This window comes from Globicephala melas, chromosome 20 (assembly GCF_963455315.2).
Source record: "Globicephala melas chromosome 20, mGloMel1.2, whole genome shotgun sequence".
Taxonomy (NCBI): domain Eukaryota; kingdom Metazoa; phylum Chordata; class Mammalia; order Artiodactyla; family Delphinidae; genus Globicephala; species Globicephala melas.
This window is the reverse complement of record NC_083333.1, coordinates 25,908,975-25,930,356: the sequence shown is the minus strand read 5'-3', so window position 1 is coordinate 25,930,356 and position 21,382 is coordinate 25,908,975. Positions and strand designations below refer to the sequence as shown.

Sequence of the window (21,382 nt, the reverse complement as noted above, 5' to 3'; positions counted from 1 at the left end):
GGGATCCACTGGGGCCTCTGATACCATAGGAGGGCCTTGGGCAGAGGCCAGGGCCCCCGTCCGTGTGGGCGCTCCGTTCTGGACATCCGCCCTCACGTGCCTTCTTGGTCTTTCAGGAATTTAGCCATTGGAATTGGGATCCAGAATTTCCCGGAGGGCCTTGCTGTCAGCCTCCCGCTGCGAGGGGCTGGATTCTCCACCTGGAAAGCCTTCTGGTAAGTGCTCCAGACGCCCACTGTCGGAGGCCAGGGTCGGGTCCGATGCGGAGCTCAGAGCAGTCCTCCTGCAGGCAAGAGCAACCTCTTCTGGCCTGGAAGTGAATCTGAAGCTTCTGGAAACACCAACAACCTGGTTGAATGCTGCACCCCCAGAGCTGGGAGAAGCCTCCAGAAACTCATTTCTTGACCTTCAGCCCGTGTTTCCTATTTTTAGAACCCCTCCAGGGATAGACACGCCCACTCTGGGTGGGGTTTTCTCTCTCTCCGGTGGGGAGAAGCAAGGCAGACCTTGTGTCCACTCTCCATGTCCCATATGCCCCAAGGAGGCTCGCTCACCGCAGCCTGTCCTCAAGGGTCATCACATTAGCTCCCGCCGTGGCCCTGGTCACAGCGAAGACCAGGATTATGTGAACAGCGTCTGGGCACGTGAAGCTGTGGTGCTCACGCCTCGCGTTTTCATAGCCCCAAAGGGCTTTCAAGTCCGTTCCCTAATTTTACCTTTTCAGTGACCTGTAAGGTAAGGCCCCAGGTCTCAGAGGAGGGGATCATGGCCCCGAGTGTCAGCCAGCCGGCTCATCAGGCGGTGACGCCAAGGCTGCTGCAGGCTCTTCTGCCCCTCAGCTCAGGACTCTGAGCCTCAGAACACCTCTTTATTGAAGGGGCCACTGCTCTAGGATGTACGCCGAGAGCACTCAAGGGCTGCTCATAACAACAGCTAAAAAACGCCTTCCAGGGCTTCCCTGGTGGCGCAGTGGTTGAGAGTCCGCCTGCCGATGCAGGGGGCGCGGGTTCGCGCCCCGGTCCGGGAAGATCCCACATGCCGCGGAGCGGCTGGGCCCGTGAGCCATGGCCGCTGAGCCTGCGCGTCCGGAGCCTGTGCTCTGCAACGGGAGGGGCCACAACAGTGAGAGGCCCACGTACCGCAAAAAAAAAAAAAAAAAAGCCTTCCATTTTATAGGGCCTTGTGGCTTACAAGTTCTTGCATATACTTAAATCATTTTAGTTGCATCCTGTGTCATCTCTTTCTCCATTGCTGGAGACTACAGAGTAGAGGTTTCGGGGGAAGGGCAGAGAAACATGGCCCTAGAAATTTTTTTCAAATGTGAGTTCTGTGAGCCCGGAAGCCGTGACTGCCGTCTCATACAGGAGAGACTCCAGGGGCAAGGAGGGGAGGGGAGGGGGGTATCTGTGGTCAGTGTCCAGACCCTGAGATTAAAGTGTTTGTTTAAATGGACACACTCACGAGCTGCAGAGTCTGCAGGCCCGTGCATGTGAGCGCGGAGCTGGGAAGCAGTGGCCCCTTGGAGGGTGCTGCAGTGCAAACAGTGTCTCCCCCGTGCCCACCATCTGCTCCTGGCCAGGAAGAAGCGGGGCGAGGTGGGAGTTCACAGTCCTATCCTGTCATCTGCGGAGGAATGGAGGGGAAGTTGTCTCTCACCCCCATTTTACAGATGAGGGGACTGAGGCTCGGAGCCAATAATACCTTGCCAAGTGCCCACGGCAAGGAACAGTGGGAAAGAGGTCCCAGCGCCTTGTCTATTGGTGTCCAGCCTGTCCAGGAGTCTCTTGGCGGTAGGGCTTAGCCATGGGGATCAGGTACTGGCTTACCTCCTGGCACTGAATTATCAGGGCTCATGTGGGCTGCTGTTTTAATCAGGGCTCATGTGATTTCATCCTATAGAAACCCACCCTCACTAGCTCAAATAAAGGGAGTTTTTGAAAGGAGGAATCTCACCTTAATCCAAGATGGAGGGTAGTGGGGCCAGGCCCTCACTATATACATGGCCAGGTAGGTCCATCTTGTCGGCAGAGGTAGGTGGGTACAGCTCCTTCAGAAGGGGTGCCGTTGTGGCCGGAACCCCCAAAGATACCAGGCACAGCAGTCCTTGGGAAATGTCCGTACCACTCCAGTCAAGTGTCCTGTCCTTCAGAAGACAATGTAGCCATCAACCGGTGAGTGGGTATATAGCATGTGGTGTGTCCACACAGCGGGATATTATGCAGTCATCAAAGGAGTGAAGTACTGATAGTTCTTACAACGTGGACGCACCTAGAAAACAGGATGCTAAGTGAAATAAGCCAGTAAAAAGGATCCCCTATTGTATGACTCGGTTTATAGGAAATGTCCACAGTAGGCAAGTCCCTGGAGACAAAGAGCAGATTAGCGGTTGCCAGGGGCTGGCGGGAGGGAGGAATGGGGAGTGGCTGCTAGTGGCTGTGGGGCTTCTTTCTCGGGATAAGGAAAATGTTCTGGAATTAGATGGTGGTGAAACGGTTGCACAACCTTGTGAATATACTAGAAACCACGGAACTGCACACATTAAATGGATGTGCCATTTGGTATGTGAGTTATATCTCAGTAATGTCGTTATTTTAAAAGGACAATGTGGAAAACTTAAGACTCTAAAATAAACCTGGGAGGGCTGTCTCCTGGAACTCTGTAATAGGGAGTTGGGAAAGGAGACAGAGGTGGTGTAAAAACAAACAAAACCCAGCGAAGTGCTTTGGCACTGCCACGCCGATGTGATGTGGAAGACAATGCATGGTTTTCTAGAGCTGAGTCAGCAGTCTGAGCATGCCTGTGTCTGCTTGACCCTCCCCGCGGCGGGACATGTCTCTGTTCTCTCCTTAGGTACGGGCAGCTCAGCGGCATGGTGGAGCCTCTGGCCGGGGTCTTTGGTGCCTTTGCCATGGTGCTGGCGGAGCCCATCCTGCCCTATGCTCTGGCCTTTGCTGCCGGCGCCATGGTCTATGTGATCATGGATGACATCATTCCCGAAGCCCACATCAGGTGGGAGAGCTTCCCCTCCCCCATCTGTCCTTGTCTCTGTTCCAGCCCGGCTGGCCCCCTCCTCTAGATCTGCCCTGTCTTTATTTGCTACTCTGTTCTTTACTCCCACCCCTTCCAGCCCCTCCCCAAGATCATCCTCACCCCCCCCCCCCCCCCCCCCCCGCCCACCAACTGTGTTCTTTGAAACTAAAAGAGGAATAACGGGCAGTTGGGTGGAGAGTCAGGCCAGGTCATATTAGGCAGTGGCATACATGCCCTGCCCTCTACCCCCAATGAAACAGACTATTATTTTCTTATATTCTCTCTCTCTCTCTAGATTTTTCTGGGGCTGGAATGAGGGAGAAATGAGCTCTTAAACGTTGACCACAGCTATTCATTCAGGTTCTCATTGTCTAGCTACAGGCCAAGTGTTGGGGATGGAGGGTTCCTCTCTGTTTCATTATGGTTTTTATAGAAGAATGATTTTGAGGCTAGTATTCAAGGTCAGATTACATAATATCTTCAGGAAATCGTTGCTGCTTTTTATTATTCAAGCATGGATTGCAGAGCCATGATAGGTGACCTTGAGGAAGTTACTTACTTCTCTATGCCTCAGTTTCCCCACAGTAAAATGAGGATAATAATAGTACTGATTTCATGTGTTTATCCTTTGGTATTACATGAGATAGTCAGTTTGCCTGGCATATATATAGTAAGCCCCAATAAATGATACTTATTATTTATTGAAGTATAGTTAATTTACAATGTTGTGTTAGTTTCACGGGTACAGGAAAGTGATTCAGTTACACATAGATAGATATTCTTTTTCAGATTCTTTTCCGTTATAGGTTATTACAAGATACCGAATATAGTTCGCTGTGCTATATAGTAGGTCCTTGTTTATTTTATAAATAGTAGTGTATCTGTTAATCCCAAGTCAATATTATTATTATTAATGGTAGTAGCGTATTTCTCTTGGAATTGGACATTGTGGAGGATGCTTTCAGCCTGGACGCTGTCCCGCAGTGCATCAAAGTCTTCCTTTTCTTCCTTTCCTTCCCTCCTAGTGGTAACGGGAAACTGGCGTCCTGGGCCTCCATCCTGGGTTTTGTGGTGATGATGTCGTTGGATGTTGGTCTGGGCTAGTTGCTGAAGTGCCTCGGACCCCGGGAAAGGCAGCACGAGGAAACGGCCGGGATTGGCTTCTTCAGGACCACAGCCTCTTTCTTCACATCAAAACGTTTTTCCTTTCTCTCCTTTTTGTCTCATTACGCTGATTGACTCTGATCATGACAATTTTTAGTTTTCTTTTAAGGGAGATGGTGGTTTTATTTGGAATTTCTGGTAGTCACAGAACTACAGATATTTGCTTGGCCACTACATGGACTCTTTCTTCGGTGGGAAAACCAAGGACCTACAGATCAGGGAAGTCTCTGCTTTTGCACCTTTGGTCTCCCTCACTGGACTCAGTGGCAACTCCTCAAGGTCACCTACAGAAGCAAGCTACCAAGAGAGAAGTCTCCCAAGCATCTTTGCCTAGTGACTCAGAGCAGAGTGGCCAGGACAGCTCTTGTCTGTCCTTCCCGATCTTTTACCGTTGATCCTCTGTCCATCAAGACTCGAAAAGGAGCATCGTGGACAAAGCAACCTACTTCCCAAGGCCCAAGGAGGAACATACCTTCTTCTGCCTCCCCCGAGGGGGAGGCTGCATGGGGTGAGACACAGACAAAGGGAAGAAAAGCAGCTAGTCTTTCTCTTTTTTTAAGGCAAAGATTGACACTATTGAAATTAAGGGAATTAGGACAACTGTGAACACACAGTGAACCCTGTGAAAAGAGGACAGGGTGGAGCTTTGATCAGAGACCTCTGCTCTCTCTGGATTCCAAGAGCAAACCGGTTTGCCATGGTTTCCAAGTCCCCTAGACATGTGTTTTGATAAGCTTATAGGCTTCATTTTTCTAAGAGACTTGGGGACACCAGCAAACTGCTAGAACTCAACCCCTTCCTTTACTTATGGAGGGAGCCACTTAAGCTCATTTAAGTGAGCGAAAGACATTTGGAATCTGCACTGGGTCCTTCTCTGTTGACTATTCGGTAACTTATAACCTGACCCAGAGCTCTTAAGCTGCTGTGTTGGGTTTTGGCCAGAGAGCTCAGGATAAGAAAGGAAAAGCGGTAGGAAAAGAAGAGGTATTTTTAACATTTCCCTTTTAAAGTAAATTTGAGACAAGTCATCATTCTAAAATGACCCTAAAGAATGACTTGAACGAGACTACTCCCTTATCCACACAGCTGCTCCATCAGGGGTGACATAACTTGTCTGCTTCCAGCATAGCTAAGGCTTGCCGTCCTCACTGGTCATCGGAGCCTTTGGGACCTTGAGTGGGCGCTGCTGACAAGGCAGGCAGCCCAGGAGGCAGGTATTCAGACACCGTGTGATCAATGCCTGCCCTGCGTTTACATGTGTCATTGCTGCCAAGGGTGAATACTCTGTTCTGGGAATGCCCTATAACCCTACGCTAGATCTATGTTCGTTCCTCCGGAGCACTGATGATCACAATTGAAGACACATTCAGAGGTTTGATTGGTGGAGGTTCGTTGGTTTGGTGGTTGGCATATGGGTATTTTTATGTCTTTGTATGTCGTTCTACATAATGCAGACTTCTTTCTGATGGACAAGACCTCATAACTGTGATTAATACCAATAAAGGGGATATTGTTGTGGATGACCTGTGCTACGTCCAGTCCTTTTCAAAAAGCTGCTTCTTTCCAGGGTTGATCATATAAAAGCTAACTAAAGTTAGTCCTAGTATCTACCCTACCCAACACCAGGAGAAGCAAAGGAAGGAGTTCACACGAGAAGGGCTAGCTAGATTTATGGTTGCAGACAACAGCATCCAACTCCAGCTTACTTAGGCAAAGAATTTAATGGAAGGTTATCAGGGAGCTCATAGGATCTATAGAGAATCGGGCTTGAAAATGGGTTGGATCCAAGAAAACTAGAGGTCTGGGACTATGGCTCAATCGCATCTCAAAAACAGCTTGATTTGGAACGCCATGGTCCCTCGAAACTGGACCATTACTCAAACTGCTACCATCACCACCATGGGAAGGAGCTCTAAAGTGACCCTGATTCTCTGTGTCCTGGCTTCACGTTCAGCATTCTGAGCAGGGCAGGACCATCTAGCTGGCAGAGTTTAGATCCTGTGCCCAGGAACTAACCGGTCTTGTCCTCTTATTAAGACTCACATAATAATGGATTTTCCAGTTTGGGGAATGAGTTCAGATGGTGGAGAGCCAAAAGAAGAAAAAAATAAGTTTATGACAGCCTCACTCTTTTGCTGTTCGACATCTACATATACTTTGATTCTTCGATTTTGTCTTAAAAACAAAAACAAACAAACAAAACTTCCTGCTTAGATAACGGAGCTGTCCCGAAACTTCAGAATTCCCCTTTCCCCCAGTGGCTAGCCGCCCAGTGGTAGAACACGCCCTTCTTGGATTCAAACAGTCTTAACCAGGTGGAGCCCAACGTTGAAGAGAGTGTGTCATTTGGTAAAATGCAGGTGGCACCATCCCCACTCTCCCTTCTTCCAGACCTGCCTAGTCTGGCTACGGGAGAAATAACACCACATTGAATACTCATTCTGGACAAATACCCATCTTAGCCAACAGTATCTCAGCCTCATTAGATATTGTCTCCTAGCTAGTCATAAAACCAAATCTTTAAAAATTCGTGTCACAGTTCAAAACAGATGATTGCTTCTGGATGGTGGGATCAAATTCAAAGGATATCTGTCTGTTGCCTCCCCTGTTTGTAAAGCGAATCCCTTGGTCAGAACTAATGTTATAGGATGCCACGATGATAGGATGGACAGGAAGGCTATTCTAAATCCAGACATATGAGCCTGCCTCTTCCATAACGGAAGAGGTCCAAAGTAATCGGTCTGCAGCCAAGCAGTGTGTGGGACCATTGGAGTGTCATCAGTAGCCGGGGTCAGGGGTCAATCACCGATCCTATGTGCACCCATTGGCCAGGTCTGACGGATGATGGACAGCCAAGTGGTTGAATCCATGCATTGTGCCATCTTTGGCAACATGGCCACTTTTATTCTTGAATCAGTTGAGAAAGCAGCAATGTCCCCGGGGAAAGAAACTGTCATTCGTAGACAGTCTCGGCCACTTAATTAGTAAGAGGCTCCTCCGCAGTGGAGACTATGGGTGACCTTTCACTCGAGGGACAATTATTTCCACACTTGCCCCTTCCTGAGGGGCGCAGCCATCTCTGCCTCCCCAAACGTCTCTGTTACCAGACCTCTAATCTTGCTTCTTTCCAGTGCTTGACCATTTGGCCAGACCATTTGTCACAGTTCATAAACTGGTGTAGCTTCTTGCATCAAATCATCTTTCCTTCCAGGCAAAGCGGACGTAGAAACGTGTGCTTAGAATTCCGCCCACTGGGAGGTCTTCTCTTCACCCTCTACCCTCAGTGGAACTCTAACACCACAGCAGTCCATTTCTAGGTGGGGCCGGCATATCAGCACAGCCATTGGTAAACTAGACTCAGCAGTTTTTCCTCTCTCAGTCACTTGGAAACTGTCTTTTTTTAAAGCTGCTAGCACCACTTACCAGGACTGCCTCTCGTCTCTCAGATCCCTGACTGTCTGATGGCAGAAACATCTCATTCCCTCAAGGCTTTGCCTTTGATGGACACCTTGACTCATCCCAGGGGACTGGTATGGGACGTGGGGAAGGCGGGGAAGGTATGGGCGTCTGGATCTTCTCTGGGGACATTCTCATCCTGCCGTGCTGACGGTGGGACCGGAAGGCCGTTGGTTAGACTGCGCCAGGCAGGGTGCTTCCCGCCCTCGTCATCTCCTTGAGTCCTCCTTGACTTCTATATTATAACCGCACTTGAACAGCGAGGCCGGGGAGGTCCAGGAGTCTTACTCGCCAGGGTGGTGCTGGGCAGCGGCAGAGTCGTTTCTGCTTTGCGCGGAAGATGCCCAAATTGACTTCCCGACCCCCCTCCTTAGGGCTTTCTTGATGCAACGTCCTTCACACCTCCACCTTCCATAAAAGTTGGTTGAATCCGTGGAAGGTGGCTAAGTGGGAGCCCAGGGGCTGTTCGCCTTTTTTTTCCTTTTAAATTGGGGTATGATTACACATACGAAAGACACCGATCTTCTGTGTTTACAGCACTCAGGGTCGGCCCTGCGGCAGGGTCTTCCAGAGGCGCGGGTTCCCTAGCTCTCGGGTCATCTCCGCCTGCCTACTGTCCTGGGCCCGACTGGCCTGCCCGCAGGTGCGCTCCCAGCCCGGCCGCGCGTTCCCGGGGCGCAGCGCAGAGGATCTCCCGCTGGTGCCCGGGCGCGGCGCTGTTCACCTGCTTGGGGCGGGGGCGGGGGCGGGGGCGGGCCCACGGGGCGGGGCGGGCCCGCGGGTGGGCGGGGCTTCGCAGCACGCTGCCCGCTGCGTTCCCGGCGCCCCGGGATCCGCCTCCTTCCGTCGTCCGCCCGCGGAGGGTCGCAACCGTTTTGCCCTGTGACGCCGCTGGGCTACCGCGGGGCCAGTCCACTCCACCAAAGGGACCCCTGGTTTCCCGGGGCTCCTGCCGACTGCGGCTGGTCACTCCCAGCTTGTCTCCTCCGATGATGGACCCGGGTTTGAGTGAATTTGGAGTTTGTGTAATTTGAGGAAAAACAGTACTCGAGTACAAAACACAAAATTAGGCCCAAAGCTTTGGAGGGGCGCCTGTGAGCCAGCGTCCTTGCAGTTCAGGCTTCGCTGGCTTTAAGGTAGGTGCACCTCTGGTCCCCGTGCGTGCTTTCAATTTACTCCGCTTGCCTGGGGGGCGGGGAGGCCTGCAGTCCTAGGGGAGTTCGAGGCGTCAGCAAAAACACTACTCCTCTGTAGTGAATTCCCGTTTTGACCATCTTTCTAACACAGCTCAGCCCTGCAGCGTGTTCCTAGCAGGAGGAGGTTCCTCCAGGCGGGTTTAGTTCTTCCTCCTGGAGACTGGACTGGTTCCCCTCCCTCCAGCAAAGGGGCCTTACGTGGCCACCGTCTGTCCCCAAGAGCTGTCACTGAGAGGTCTGCAGCTTCTGTTGGGGCTGCACAGCCTCAGGGCCCCCCAGTATCCTTAGAGCACTTGCTACTGCCTTCTGTTCCAAGACATGGAAGACGTGGGTGGATGGATGAGCTAAGAGGGCAACGGGGTTATGTGGCCCAAAGACAGGCACATACGATTCTTTGTGCAGGGTAAACCTTGGAACCTGTATCCCAGCATCCCTGCACCCCATGATCCTTCCCCTAGTTAGAAGATCAGACTGGAAATTGTGTGGGATCTTTTCTGATGTAGCCCCCATTCTCTGGCAAACTAGGAGCCATAAAATTAATGTCTCTCACTGGCCTGTCTCCAACCAGCAGGGAGGGGTATGGATCTAGGCCCTTTGGAGCTGGTGAGGACCCAGCCCTGGGGATTAAGGCCAGGCTAGCATCTCCCTCCACTGAGGCGGGAGCCATGACCTCCAAGAAGCCCAGGAGGTGCCAGGGAAGAATGAAAATACAGCACAAGCTGGGAGGGTGGCGGGGACGGTGGGGTGGGGGAACGTGCAAAGAGAGCCGTTTTTTTCCAGCTTTCCAGATGTGCGGTAAGGGTGTGACAGGTGTCTCGGACCATTGCCTTTTAGGGATAGAGTTCAATATGCACTGGGGTCTGCAGCCTCCGTTGGTCACTACCACACCCTGGAAGGTGTCCCATGGAAAAGAACAATGAACTGATGTAAGGTTAGTACTTAGGTTTATACTTCATCAAAGGTTTTCTTGAACAGGAACCTGCTCCCTTCCTGCTTTTTCAGTGAAAATGCTGATTGAACTTAACGTGTGAAATTATAAGGAACGTGAAAGCGTTCGTGCACTACAAGCCTACAGTACAGGTTGAAGGAAAAAGGCCTGCTCTTAGATAAACGGCTCGTGAATCTGCAGATTCTTCCACGTAGACTTTGGTCGCTTGGTAGGAGAGGGTCGTCGTATGAGTTCTCTGCTGTTGTATAGCAAGCGAGCACAAACTAAGTGCAGAGGTGTCTTAATTTTGGTCACTGCCTTTAGTTAGATTTAGGAGCTTGTGCAGATCAGCTCCCAACAGGATGAATTCCATGGCCATGGCTATCTAAGGCTCAGCTATTGGCTACACTTTGCAGGCCAAAGGAAAGGATAACAGTACCCCCCAAACAGAGTCCACTAACCAGATCTATAAGAGCGTATAGACCTAGAAGTTCCCAAGGATTTTTTTATATATATACCTTACATTCAAAGTGTGTACCATAGACTTGTATGATAAAAAGAACAAAAATCTTGTAGGTCAAAATCAAGCCTTAACTTTCTTGCTTTGGAACCCAAACTTGGACACAAAGGAGATGTTTCAGGTCATCTGGCGGAGGTGAGAATGATTTATGCTGTGGAAACCAGAAAGGTTCATGAACCCATGTGGTCCTCCTTCCTAAGAGCTGTTTCCTTACCCAGTAGGTTATGCCCGCTTGGGGGGAGGAGGTGATGTAGGTGTGTATTTATTTAATGTAGAATTCTTGGCAAATGTAAAATTCTTGGCAAACCTGTCAGGTTGGCAGGTGCTGAAAAGTAAAATCCTCTTTTTCCAAGCCAGAAAAACTCGGGTGCCAGTTTCCCGTCCTTCTCCTCACGGCGCCACCAGGCAGAGGGCCACTTCTCCTAGCACTCGGGGGACCCAGGCACCAGACACAGTGAAAACCTCTGGCTGGATGACACAGCCGTCAAGGTTAAAGGGAGAGCCGGATTAGATCTTTTCCTCAAGGGGCTCTGTCATCCTGAATATTTGTTGTGAAAGGCCAGGACGCAAAGGGGTGCATGGTTTAAGCTCATCTTAAGGTTAGGGTCGTGGTAGGGCTGGCGGAAAAGGGCAGGTAGGAAAGGAGAGAAGGAAGTTAACGGGGATGCAGTTGGCAGCATCGCCACTGCTGGAGAAGTCTGCTGCTGTAGGCCTGGACGCCCAGACAACCTGGCTTTGGGAAAAGGCAAGATTCCCCAGGGGAGCGCCCTCAGCATTCACAGCGCTGACTGCACATCTGCATGAGAGGTGACAATGCAGATAGCACGCGATCAGCCTTGGCAGGGGAGCTCCTAGCAGGGCTTTGTGGTTTGGAAAAGTGCAATAAGCAAGTAGGGAACAGGGCTCCCCCGGAAAAACGCCCTTCTCTGCTGCACCCAGGTGCTCCCACTGTCAGCTCAGCATCCATTTCCTCCCTTCTTTTACTGGTCAGGGAGGCTGGTCCCAACCGTTGGGCCCCTGGAGTTATGACCCATCAGCACCTGATGCTGTGTTGCTCGGTCACTGACTTCCTGCGTTGCCCGTGTCTCATGCATGGGTCAGTACCATTCCTCATTTAGATTTTGTTGGCAAGTATGAAGAGGGGTCAAGCCAGCTCAGGGTGTTAGATGCTTAAATAAGTTGAGAAGGTTAGGATTTTGCCAGTGAGAAGGAAAGCTAGCGCCTATGCATTCGGATGTCGAGGTGTTATGATTCAGGCGTTAACTGGTGAGTTTTGATATTAACCCTCTAATCGCCACCTCAATCCGCTAAGAACAGAAACAGCCCGAGGAAAAGATTCGGCAGATACCGTTAGCGTGAGCAATGTACCAGTTAAAAATGGAACCGCCGCTCTCTCAGAACTCCTACAGAAGTAATGACGGTGTCCTTCAGGCTGTTGTGATGCTTTACCTGGGAGGACTAGGTGACGAAGAGTGATTTTTGCCCGTCATGCTAGCTAGCCGATCTGCCCTTCTGCTCAGGAAGTCTTTATGACATCTCCTTTATTTTTCTCCCTCCCTTCCTTCCTTCCTTCCTTCCTTCCTTCCTTCCTTCCTTCCTTCAATTTATTTTATTGACGTATACTTGATTTACAATGTTTTCTTAATTTCTGATGTATAGCACAGTGATTCAGTTATACGTATATATACATTCTTTTTCATATTCTTTTCCATTATGGTTTATCCCAGGATATTGACTATACTTCCCTGTGCTATGCAGTAGGACCTTGTTGTTTATCCATGCTCTATATACTAGTTTGCATCTGCTAATCCTAAACTCCCCGTCCGTCCATCCTTCCCCACCCCCGCCCCCTTGGCCACCACCAGTCTATTCTCATGTGTGACGGCTTCTTTAAAACCATCCCTACAACTTCGATCACAGTGTGTCCTGAGTTTAGGAACTGCCTTCAGTCGCCCGAGCTCTACTCTGTGACATAAGTCTGTACTACAGCAGACATATTTCGGGAGTCAGTGTCACTAGATGCTGCTCTGGAGTCCTACCAGAAATGCTGAGTGGTGCATTGTTCAACATGAGCAGGGACTTCCTCCCCTTTATAGTCTGGTTAAAAAAACCAAAACCACGTCTCTTTTAGCCACTACAATGTAAAAGCAAGGCCAGGTCTGATCAGTTGCCTTATAACGCCTATGTAAGTTCTTAACACTGGCAGATTTATTCTTTACTCATTTTTTTTTCTCTTTGAAGTCTGTTTTTTGTTCAACTTTTTATTATGAAGAATTTTGAACCTACACTCAAGTAAACCGAAGAGTGTCCTGAACCCCATGTATCCACCACCCAGTTCTGACAACCATCTCCCCCTCGGCCAGTTTGGCCCCCTTCACCTCCGTCTTCCTCATTATTTATTTATTTATTTTTGTATGGGTGTTGGTTGGTTGTTTTTTTTTTTAATAATTTTTATTTTGTTTATTTATTTATTTTTGGCTGCTTTGGGTCTCTAGTTGGAGCAAGCGGGGGCTACTCTTCGTTGTGGTCGCGGGCTTCTCATTGCGCTGCCTTCTCTTGTTGCAGAGCACGGGCTCTAGGCACACGGGCTTCAGTAGTTGCAGCGTGGGCTCAGTAGTTGTGGATCGCAGGCTCTAGAGCACAGTCTCAGTAGTTGTGGCGCACGGGCTTAGTTGCGCCGCGGCATGTGGGATCTTCCCGGACCAGGGCTCGAACCCGTGTCCCCTGTGTTGGCAGGCGGATTCTCAACCACTGCGCCACCAGGGAAGCCCTTCCTCATTATTTTTAAACAAACAAACAAAAAAAGCTGAGACATTGTGTCATTTTATGCATAAACAGGTCCGTGTGTATCTTGAAAAGGAAAGGTTTTTTCTTAGACACACACAGAGGAACATTATATAATTTACTTTAAATATTGTATATGTCTTACTCCCTCTCTTTAAGTTGAGCAGTGGCCTTGGGTCAAAAACAATAAAATATGACCCAATATGATTCAGCTCGGATATCCTGTATTGCTAAAGGAATTTGTGCTTTTCTCAAAACTCATTCACTTTCTCATTTCCTTCCCGTAAAGAAGCCTGTGGGGTAAAAGCCTGGGGAATGGGGTCCGGGCAGTGTGGCTGAGTTGCTGCTAATTGTAACTCTGAACTCGCCTGGCACACACGGCCTGGGCAGGTGGTGTCAACGACCCCACCGCAGAGGGACACACTCTCCTCTCCCGTCCCTTCTCTCTGTGTTGAGTGCTGGGGCCAACCTACAATTCTGTGAAGAAACAGTTGTGTGCCCAAGGAAAGCGCTTGTGTATTCCCGGCCACAGTGACTGGCGGTCACGTGGATGGAGAGTGGCAAAGGAGGGGCTGGCCGGACGGAACAGGGCCGCCAGGGATGCTTCGCAAAGCTTGTCGCAAAATACACATATAACCTGGGCAGCATCCGCAGAGGCCACTTCTGGTTCTCTTAGGACACAAAGCCCCCAGACTTCTATAGAGCCCGCCACCTCTCTGGCTACAAAGGACAGAGTTACACCTTTCTGGCTGGTGTCACATCTGTAGGGAGTCTCATTCGGGAATTCAAACTTCCATCCTCCCTCCTTCCCGGGCAGCGTTCTGGGACCTTAAACTTCTGGCCACGTGAGCCAGGGGTGGGGACGTGCCCTGCACACGTGCCCATCCTCTGTGCCCGAGTAGCTGGGAGATCCCTCTGCCCACGTGGGAAGACGATTTTTCTTAATGCAGCTCGCTCAGGGCTGGTTTTTAGAAAGGATGCATTGGAGTTCCAGGGACACCTTCTCTGGCCCTGCTTGGCTTCTGGGACTGAGAGCTGGTGCCCTGCCCTCCCCCCGCCCTGCCCCCAGCTTACCCGGGTCCCCACCCCGGGCTTGTCGGAGGTTGACTGACACTTTGCGTGTCAGCTCGCGCTGCCTGCTGGAAGCCTGGGGCTTTGCCGGAGAATGTGGATCGTAACTCGCATTGTGTGCATCGAGGGCCCTGACAGGCGCTGATGGATTTGGCCTCCTCGCGGATCCCGAGAGCTCTGGGCAGGGACAAAGGGGTGCATTGTTTGGTGGGGCAGGCCCCTGCCTGCAGACCCACTCATTTGCCTGATGGTGGAGACAGGTGTATCACAGGCTCAGCGTGCCAAAGCGACACTGGGTGATTAAGATCTTGGCTTTGTTCCCCAGGGCCAGGCTTAGAGGAGCAGATGTGCAGAGAGGAATGGCCGTGGTCACTCTCCTCTCCCTGGAGACCGGCCCCTGACTCTTCTTCTCTTAGTTTGCTCTTTGGGGTGCTTCTCCTAAAAACAGCAAGTTGTTGGGATGGGAAACTTTGGATCCTGTCCTGACCTCTTGCGCTTTTTAGCTGCATGGGGACGAGGGGGGCACTGCACCTCCTTACCTGTTGAGCAGAGGCTGTGCTTCCCGTTGGTGCCCTCAGGGACCATTTCCCGTCTCCCAGGAGACTCCTCCAGCCTGACCCACCCCAGCCAGGGAACATCGCCTGGGTAGGTGTTTTCCTTGCACCTCTGGGTTGTTGCCATAGTGCTCCAAACCATTTTCATCATTTTTAAAATTAAAATCTTATTTTTATTAAGGACCAGGTAACTGAAGCGTAATCAGTCAAACAGTGTGATAACATTTTTAAAGAAGTGCAGCCGTGCTCTGCCTTCCTCTTCCTCAGCTGGGAATCTCTTTCCATTTCCCCCTCCTAACGTTTCCCAGCACCATGCTTGTCCTCGCGTCACTCCCTGTTTTGGTTTCAGACATTGTCTGTCGACTTCTTACCTTGGAAAGTGACAGTTCCCTTAGCTTTCGACTGAGCTTCATTCAACAAAAGCCTCCCTACGGAAGCTTCACCAAACGAGGGTATGTTTCTCTCTCGTAATTTAAAACGTGATAGAGGTCCAGTCTGGGATTGGAGCAATGGCTCCGTGGTGCCGTGGGGGGCCCCTGCCTCCTCTTACCTTTTCTGCTCCGTAATCCTTAGCGTGTGCCTGCCTTACATCCGCTCTCCCCTTTTTCCTGAATAAAATGACCCAGATTTTGTACAAAGCTGCAATATGGCCCTTTTGGTAGACAGAGATGCCTACATCCTAAGCCCCAGAACCTGGGAATATCTTCTGTTACAAGCTAGGGTGAGTCCAGGTTGCAGATGGAGTTAAGGTCGCTGATCAGCTGACCTTGAGATGGGGAGATTCTTCTGGATTCTCTCCATTGGATTGTGGGTCCAGTGTAATCACATGGGTCTTCATAAGCTGGAGAGGGAGGAGGAGAGGGCGGGCAGAGTGATGTGATGTAAGAAAGACGGACTGGTCATTGCAGGCTTTGAAGATGGAAGGGGCCATGAGCCAAGGAATATAAGTAGTCTCTAGAAGCTGGAAGAGGCAAGAAAAGGATCCTCCCCCTCGCCTCTGCCGAGACTCCATGACCTTCTCTCCTGTGTTGCTGTTGAATAGTTTGATGCTATTTGGATTTCTGGTCCTTTGTACGGGAGATCTCTGTCTCTGCCTCCTTTCTTTCCCTCCTACCTCCCTCCTTTGAAGGTCTTCTTTTTATTCCTAATGAGCTGAAATTTTATGATACAGGATATTGGTGTGGGTCTGTTTTCATTCTTTGTCCTGGGCCCTTGATACCCCCTTACAACCTGGAAACTCATGTCCATTTTCTTATATTATTTATTTTCCAGTTTTCTCCCCTTAATTTTTTCTGTTTCTCTCCTGGAATTTTTCTTTGTTGGGTCTTGGCACCCCTGGCTTGACCCTCATTCTTATTCCTCTGGATTTACCCGGTCTTTTTATGTCTCTTGGTTCTCTTAACACTGTATTCCAATTCTACTAGTGATTTTTTCTCTTCAGTTTCTGCTGTGACATTTGTAATTTCCAAGGGCTCAAACTGCCATAATAATTCTTCTTGGGGTCTCTTGTTCTTATTTCTGGGATGCAGTACTTTCTTCTATCTCTCCAAGGATAATAACGAAAGGAGTTAGTGGTTTTTGTTATGTTTCTGTTTTTTTCTGCTCCCTGCATTGCCTCCATCTCCCCCGGGTTTCTTTCTTCTCCCCCTAACCCCTACCTCATTTTGTTGTTTTGGTCTCTGTCTGTCCTGCTTGGAACTTTCCCCCAATGTCTGGTGATGCTTGTCTCATTGAAAGCTCTGTATGTAGGAGTGAGATTGGATGGGATGTGAAAGCTAGTCAGCCCCATGGAAGGCATTTGGGGAAAAACTAGACTTTTCATTGAGGGCCCTCAAATATCATTATTGTTGGGTCTTTTCTCTTGGGATGATTAATTTTACCAGAGAGGAGCCCAGATGTTTCTTGTCAGGGGGATGTAAGTTGAGCAGTAACGTTTGGAGACCTGACTTGGTGAAGGGGCAGGTGGACATTCCTTCAATATCCCCGTCTTTGCTCCCTGCTTTGCCCCTGCCCTTGGAAGTGCCCGTGTCTGGACTCTCTCTCGTTCAGTTTCTCTGGCAACTAAATCCTCAGGCTCCTGTTGGGCTGGGGGTGAAAGTGAGTGCACAGTGTGGGGATGTGCTGGGGGTCTGGGTGCTCTAGCAGCCCCTGGTGCAGACCTTCAAGGTATCTGCTGTCCCCACCCCACCTGACACTCTGCCTTTGGAGGAAACCAGTGCTTCCAGTTCCTTTGCCTCTTTAGTGTACCTCAGAATAGTGTAATATAAGCAGCCACTGACACATAGCAAATGTTTGCAACTCAGCAGACTTCCTGGAACATCGCATTGGTCAGAAATACGTTAATATGGCCAATCCTAGCTGCAGGGGAGTCTGGCCAAACAGAAGTAGAATTTGTTTTTTCCAAATGTGACAGTTCTGAATTTTGATGCCGCTCGACATACCCTGGTTGTAAAAGTGACAAGGACACACCGAGAAGTCAGCTTATCGCTTCCCCAAAGCCAGGAGACTAGGGAATGTCTTCTCTTCTCTTCCCCTGTTCCTGTGACCTCCCTTGTTCTTGTTCTCTTCTGCTTCTCTTACTGCCTCCATCCTGTATGTAACTCAGAGGCGTATCACGAATATTAAATTAGGTAATACGTAATGAGCTCACCCAGCGCTTTGTTCGTGCTCAAGAAGAATATACAGGTTAGATATAAAAAAAAAAGAAAGTTGGGAAAGACTTTCTGAATGCTGACAACTGTGCAGCCGTAGAGATGTTCGAGAACTGAATGAGCAGCGTGTGTCGCAGATTAGTCCGTGCTGCACTGCTGGAAGGTGGGTCATGATTTGCACCAAGACTTCTTACGTTTGAACGTGCAGTAAAAAACCACCTGTAGCCCACTCCTGGGCTACAAAACCCTAATTTGAAAAGATACACGCACCCCAGTGTTTGTAGAAGCACTATTTACAACAGCCAAGACATGGAAGCAACCTAAATGTCCATCAACAGATGAATGGGTAAAGAAGATATATACACACACACACACAGTGGAATACTACTCATCCATGAAAAAGAATGAAATCATACCATTTGCAGCAACATGGATGGACCTAGAGATTATCATGCTAAGTGAAATAAGCCAGACAGAGAAAGACAGACATCATATGATACCGCTTACATGTGGAATCTAAAATACGACACAAGTGAACATATCTACGAAACAGAAACAGATTCACAGATGTAGAGAACAGCCTTGTGGTCGCCAGGGGAAGGAGTGGGAGTTTGGGACTAGCAGATGCCAACTATTATATATAGAATGGATTAACAACAAGGTCCTACTGTAGAGCACAGGGAACTATACTCAGTGTCCTGGGATAAACCATAGTGGAAAAGAATACAGAAAAGAATGTAGATACGTGTATAACTGAGTTACTTTGCTGTAACAGCAGAAATTAACATGACACTGTAAATCAACTATACTTCAATAAAGGTTTTTTTAAAAAAATCACCTGTAGCGTTTACCAAATGCAAATTCCTAGATTCCCTCTCCCCACCCCTGCTCATTGGATGGGTCTAGGACAGGGCCTGGGAATCTGCATTTTAAACAAGTGTCACCAGGGTCATCCAGCCCCTTCCCATTTGTGACCAGATTCCTGAGATTCATTCCAGCTCCAAGATTCTGAGATTCTGCAGAAGCTGAATTGATTTTCAGATACTTTAGGAAAGCAGTGTCCTTATAGCTCTCCATGCCTGGCTTTTTTGATAGGAATTTTGGCATCCCAGACCTTCAGTCTCTGAGGAACTTTCCACAGAGGGGGCTCCTGTAAGGCGTGAGGACAGCCTCTGGGCTGGAGCCACGCTGGGGTGGAGGTGGGGTTGGTGCAGCGCGGGTAGGAAGCACCACGGCATCCCGTGCTCTGTTACTCCAGGTTACCATAACCCCCGCAGGCGCACGCGTGCACGCACACACACACACTCACACAGAGGCAGGCGCAGCCACCTGCTGGAACAGAGGGACCGAGGCTTCTGCAAGCACACCTGTACCTGTGTGTACCTGCACATGGTTCCAAGGAAGCGAGGAAATCATCTGGCTAGAAATGGAGTTGGGATGCTGTCCCCCTTGAACATTCCAGCAGCATTTGTTCCTCTGCCTGGCCCTGTCCAGACGTGAAACATGTTCCCTTGTTGTGTGGACTCCTCCGTCTCTGCACCCTACGTCTGTTTTCTTCAACCTCTCTCTCAGTATCCCTGCCCACATGCTCTCAGATCCATCCTCTTCCCTCTCCGTGAGCACCTCTTCAGTGTTCTTTGATATAAATAAGGCGCTAAAAAAAGAACGTACTTAGAAGAGCACCTGGCGCATGGGACGCACTAGGCAAGCCCTGGCCGTTATTTATTGTCTTACTCTCCTGGGCCCACCTCTTGCTGACCTGGCTCTCACGCCCATTCTCGTCGCTCACTCCCTCACCCTCTCTGCCCCCCTGCCGTTCCCAGCTCTCTGGGATCTGGTGCTGTATTTTAACGCCAGCCCATTTCCCTGCCACACAAAGGGGGCCTTTGTCACAGGTCCTTCCAGATGTTGAGTATTTGGAAGATACTCCGATCGGAAAGTATTTGTCCTCCAAATGCCCTCGGAAGAGGAATGAATCCAGGACGGGGATTCAGGAGTGGCAATCCCAGACCTCAGAGTTGGAACTCCCCGAGGGACCTGGGGAAAACTGGGGGTGCTCTGTGGTATCATGTCCCCCATCCTCGTCAATTTGGTCCCAGTTGGTTCACTCAGCACTTGACTGACGTGCCAGCAGAAGCCTGGCACCGGGACCCTCTCCCGGCTGTGTACCTTCGAGTCGGCTGACCTTGGTCACGTGTCCACTTACTTTGACCCAAAGATCAGTGAAAGTGCAAGGTGCCGTGGGTTGAATTGGGCCCCCCTAAAATTCACATTGAAGCCCTAACCCCCAACGTGACTGTACTTGGAGGTGGGGCTTTCAGGGAGGGAGTTCAGGTTAGGTGAGATCGTAAGGGTGGTGTCCTCATCTGATAACATCTGATAAATTTATAATAAGAGGAAGAGAGAGAGAGATCTCCCTTCTCCCTGTGAGCCCACAGCAAGACGGTGGCCATCTGCAAGCCAGGAAGAGAGCTCAGGCCAGAATGTAACCATGCTGGTGCCCTGACCTCAGACTTCCAGCCTCCAGAACTGGGAGAACGCAAATGTCTGCTGTTCAAGCCCCCTGTTCTGTGGTATCTTGTTACAGCAGCTGAGCTAAGACGTGACCAAGAATTGCGATTCACACTCAAGCAAAACCGTGGCTTCAGGAAGAAGGGTGACTTTTTAAATGGAGGACACATGACCAGAACTGTGTGTTCTGATTCCAAATCCAGCAACTCTTCCATCACAGCAGGTCTCCTCTTTATCAGTTCCTCAAGAAAAATAGAACATACCACTCTGTCTGGGGGCTGACCTGCAGGGTGGTGTCTGGCTGACCTGTCCTGGTACCTCCTGGCTCTAAGGGGCCCAGTGATGCCTGGGAAGTCAGGAAGGCGGTTCATAAACACAGAAATTGAGATCCATCCCGGGGGCTTGGACAAGTTGCCCTGGGCCACACGGCGAGTGCGTGGGAAGCCAGGGCAGGACTGGAGTCCGGCTCTGGGTAGATTAGCACAGGGCTCTTTTCTTTTCTTTTCTTTTCTTTTTCCCGCTGTGAAATTAATTTAACTGTAACCAAAAAAGCTAGTTCTGAGAATTTGAGTCATACATTCAGTAGGATTCAGGGAGATTTTGTACATGTGAAACCTGAGCAAGCATTTATTAAAAAATAATCAAGTGAGGAATGATTACAGAGAAATAAAAAATCAAAACAAATTTTCGGCTTTCAAATTATAATGGAGATAGTGAAGAGAAAGTTATCACTGCAGAACCTTGAACTATTAATGATGTCCTTTCTGGGGTATGCATTCACTCCCTGGAATAGAAAGGGTCAGACAGTAATTTAAAGCCTTGGTAATCCAAGTGTGGTCTGGACTTGCAGTGTTGGTGCAGTGTCTTGGACTCCACTCCAGAATCAAACACTCTGCTTTTTTATTTTTTAAAAAAACAAGATTCACAAGTAGTTTATATGCAAATTAAAATACCAAAGCACCTCCATAAGGCCAAAGGTTCTAGAGCTGCCTACAAGGTTGCTAACCAAAGTACTTGGCAGCCAGCACAGGGCTCTTCTGATGGCCTGAAGCTACAGGAGGGTGAGAAGCTCGCCCAAGGTTCAGCCCTTCCTAGCCATACCAGCCGACGATCAGGCCACGTGGAGGCCGCCCAGCCATCGCCCTGCTGGCCGGCCTGCCTTTTCGGAGCTCCCCCTGTTTATAGGCTAGACCCTCTGTTTCTGTGGGTCAGCCCCCGTTTCCAGGGTGCCCCCTCTGCTCCAGCCCGGCCCAGGTGTTCCACATTTCTTGTCAGCAGCTGCCCCCGTTAACCTCTCTGGGCCTCAGTTTCTCTCTTTACAAGGCGGCCGTTCTCCTCCAGAGGGCCTGTTACTAGGACCACAGAGAGAGAACCTCATGAGAGAAGGGGCTCGGGGGGGTGGCGGGCAGGGCAGGGGGGTAGGCAGCAGCCGCTTGGAAAGGGTCCAAGGGACACACAGGTTCTCCCACCGACTGCGTGGCCGCTGAGAAGTTGCTTTTTGCTTCTGTAGAGCGGGA

The 21,382-nt window shown here is 49.9% G+C and overlaps 1 protein-coding gene across 16 annotated transcripts in view; it reads left to right on the top strand.

Annotated features, from left to right (window-relative positions):
• Window positions 1–5,714, top strand: part of SLC39A11 (solute carrier family 39 member 11) — a 411,490-nt gene extending 405,776 nt beyond the window's left edge. For all 16 annotated transcript variants that reach the window (XM_060291082.2, XM_060291079.2, XM_060291072.2 and 13 more), the window contains 3 exons: window positions 117–215; window positions 2,851–3,009; window positions 4,056–5,714. In XM_060291082.2, the coding sequence (XP_060147065.1) occupies window positions 117–215; window positions 2,851–3,009; window positions 4,056–4,134 (337 nt within the window). In that variant the 3' untranslated portion in view covers window positions 4,135–5,714. The remainder of the gene's footprint in view (window positions 1–116; window positions 216–2,850; window positions 3,010–4,055) is intronic.
• The last annotated feature ends 15,668 nt before the right edge of the window (window positions 5,715–21,382 follow it).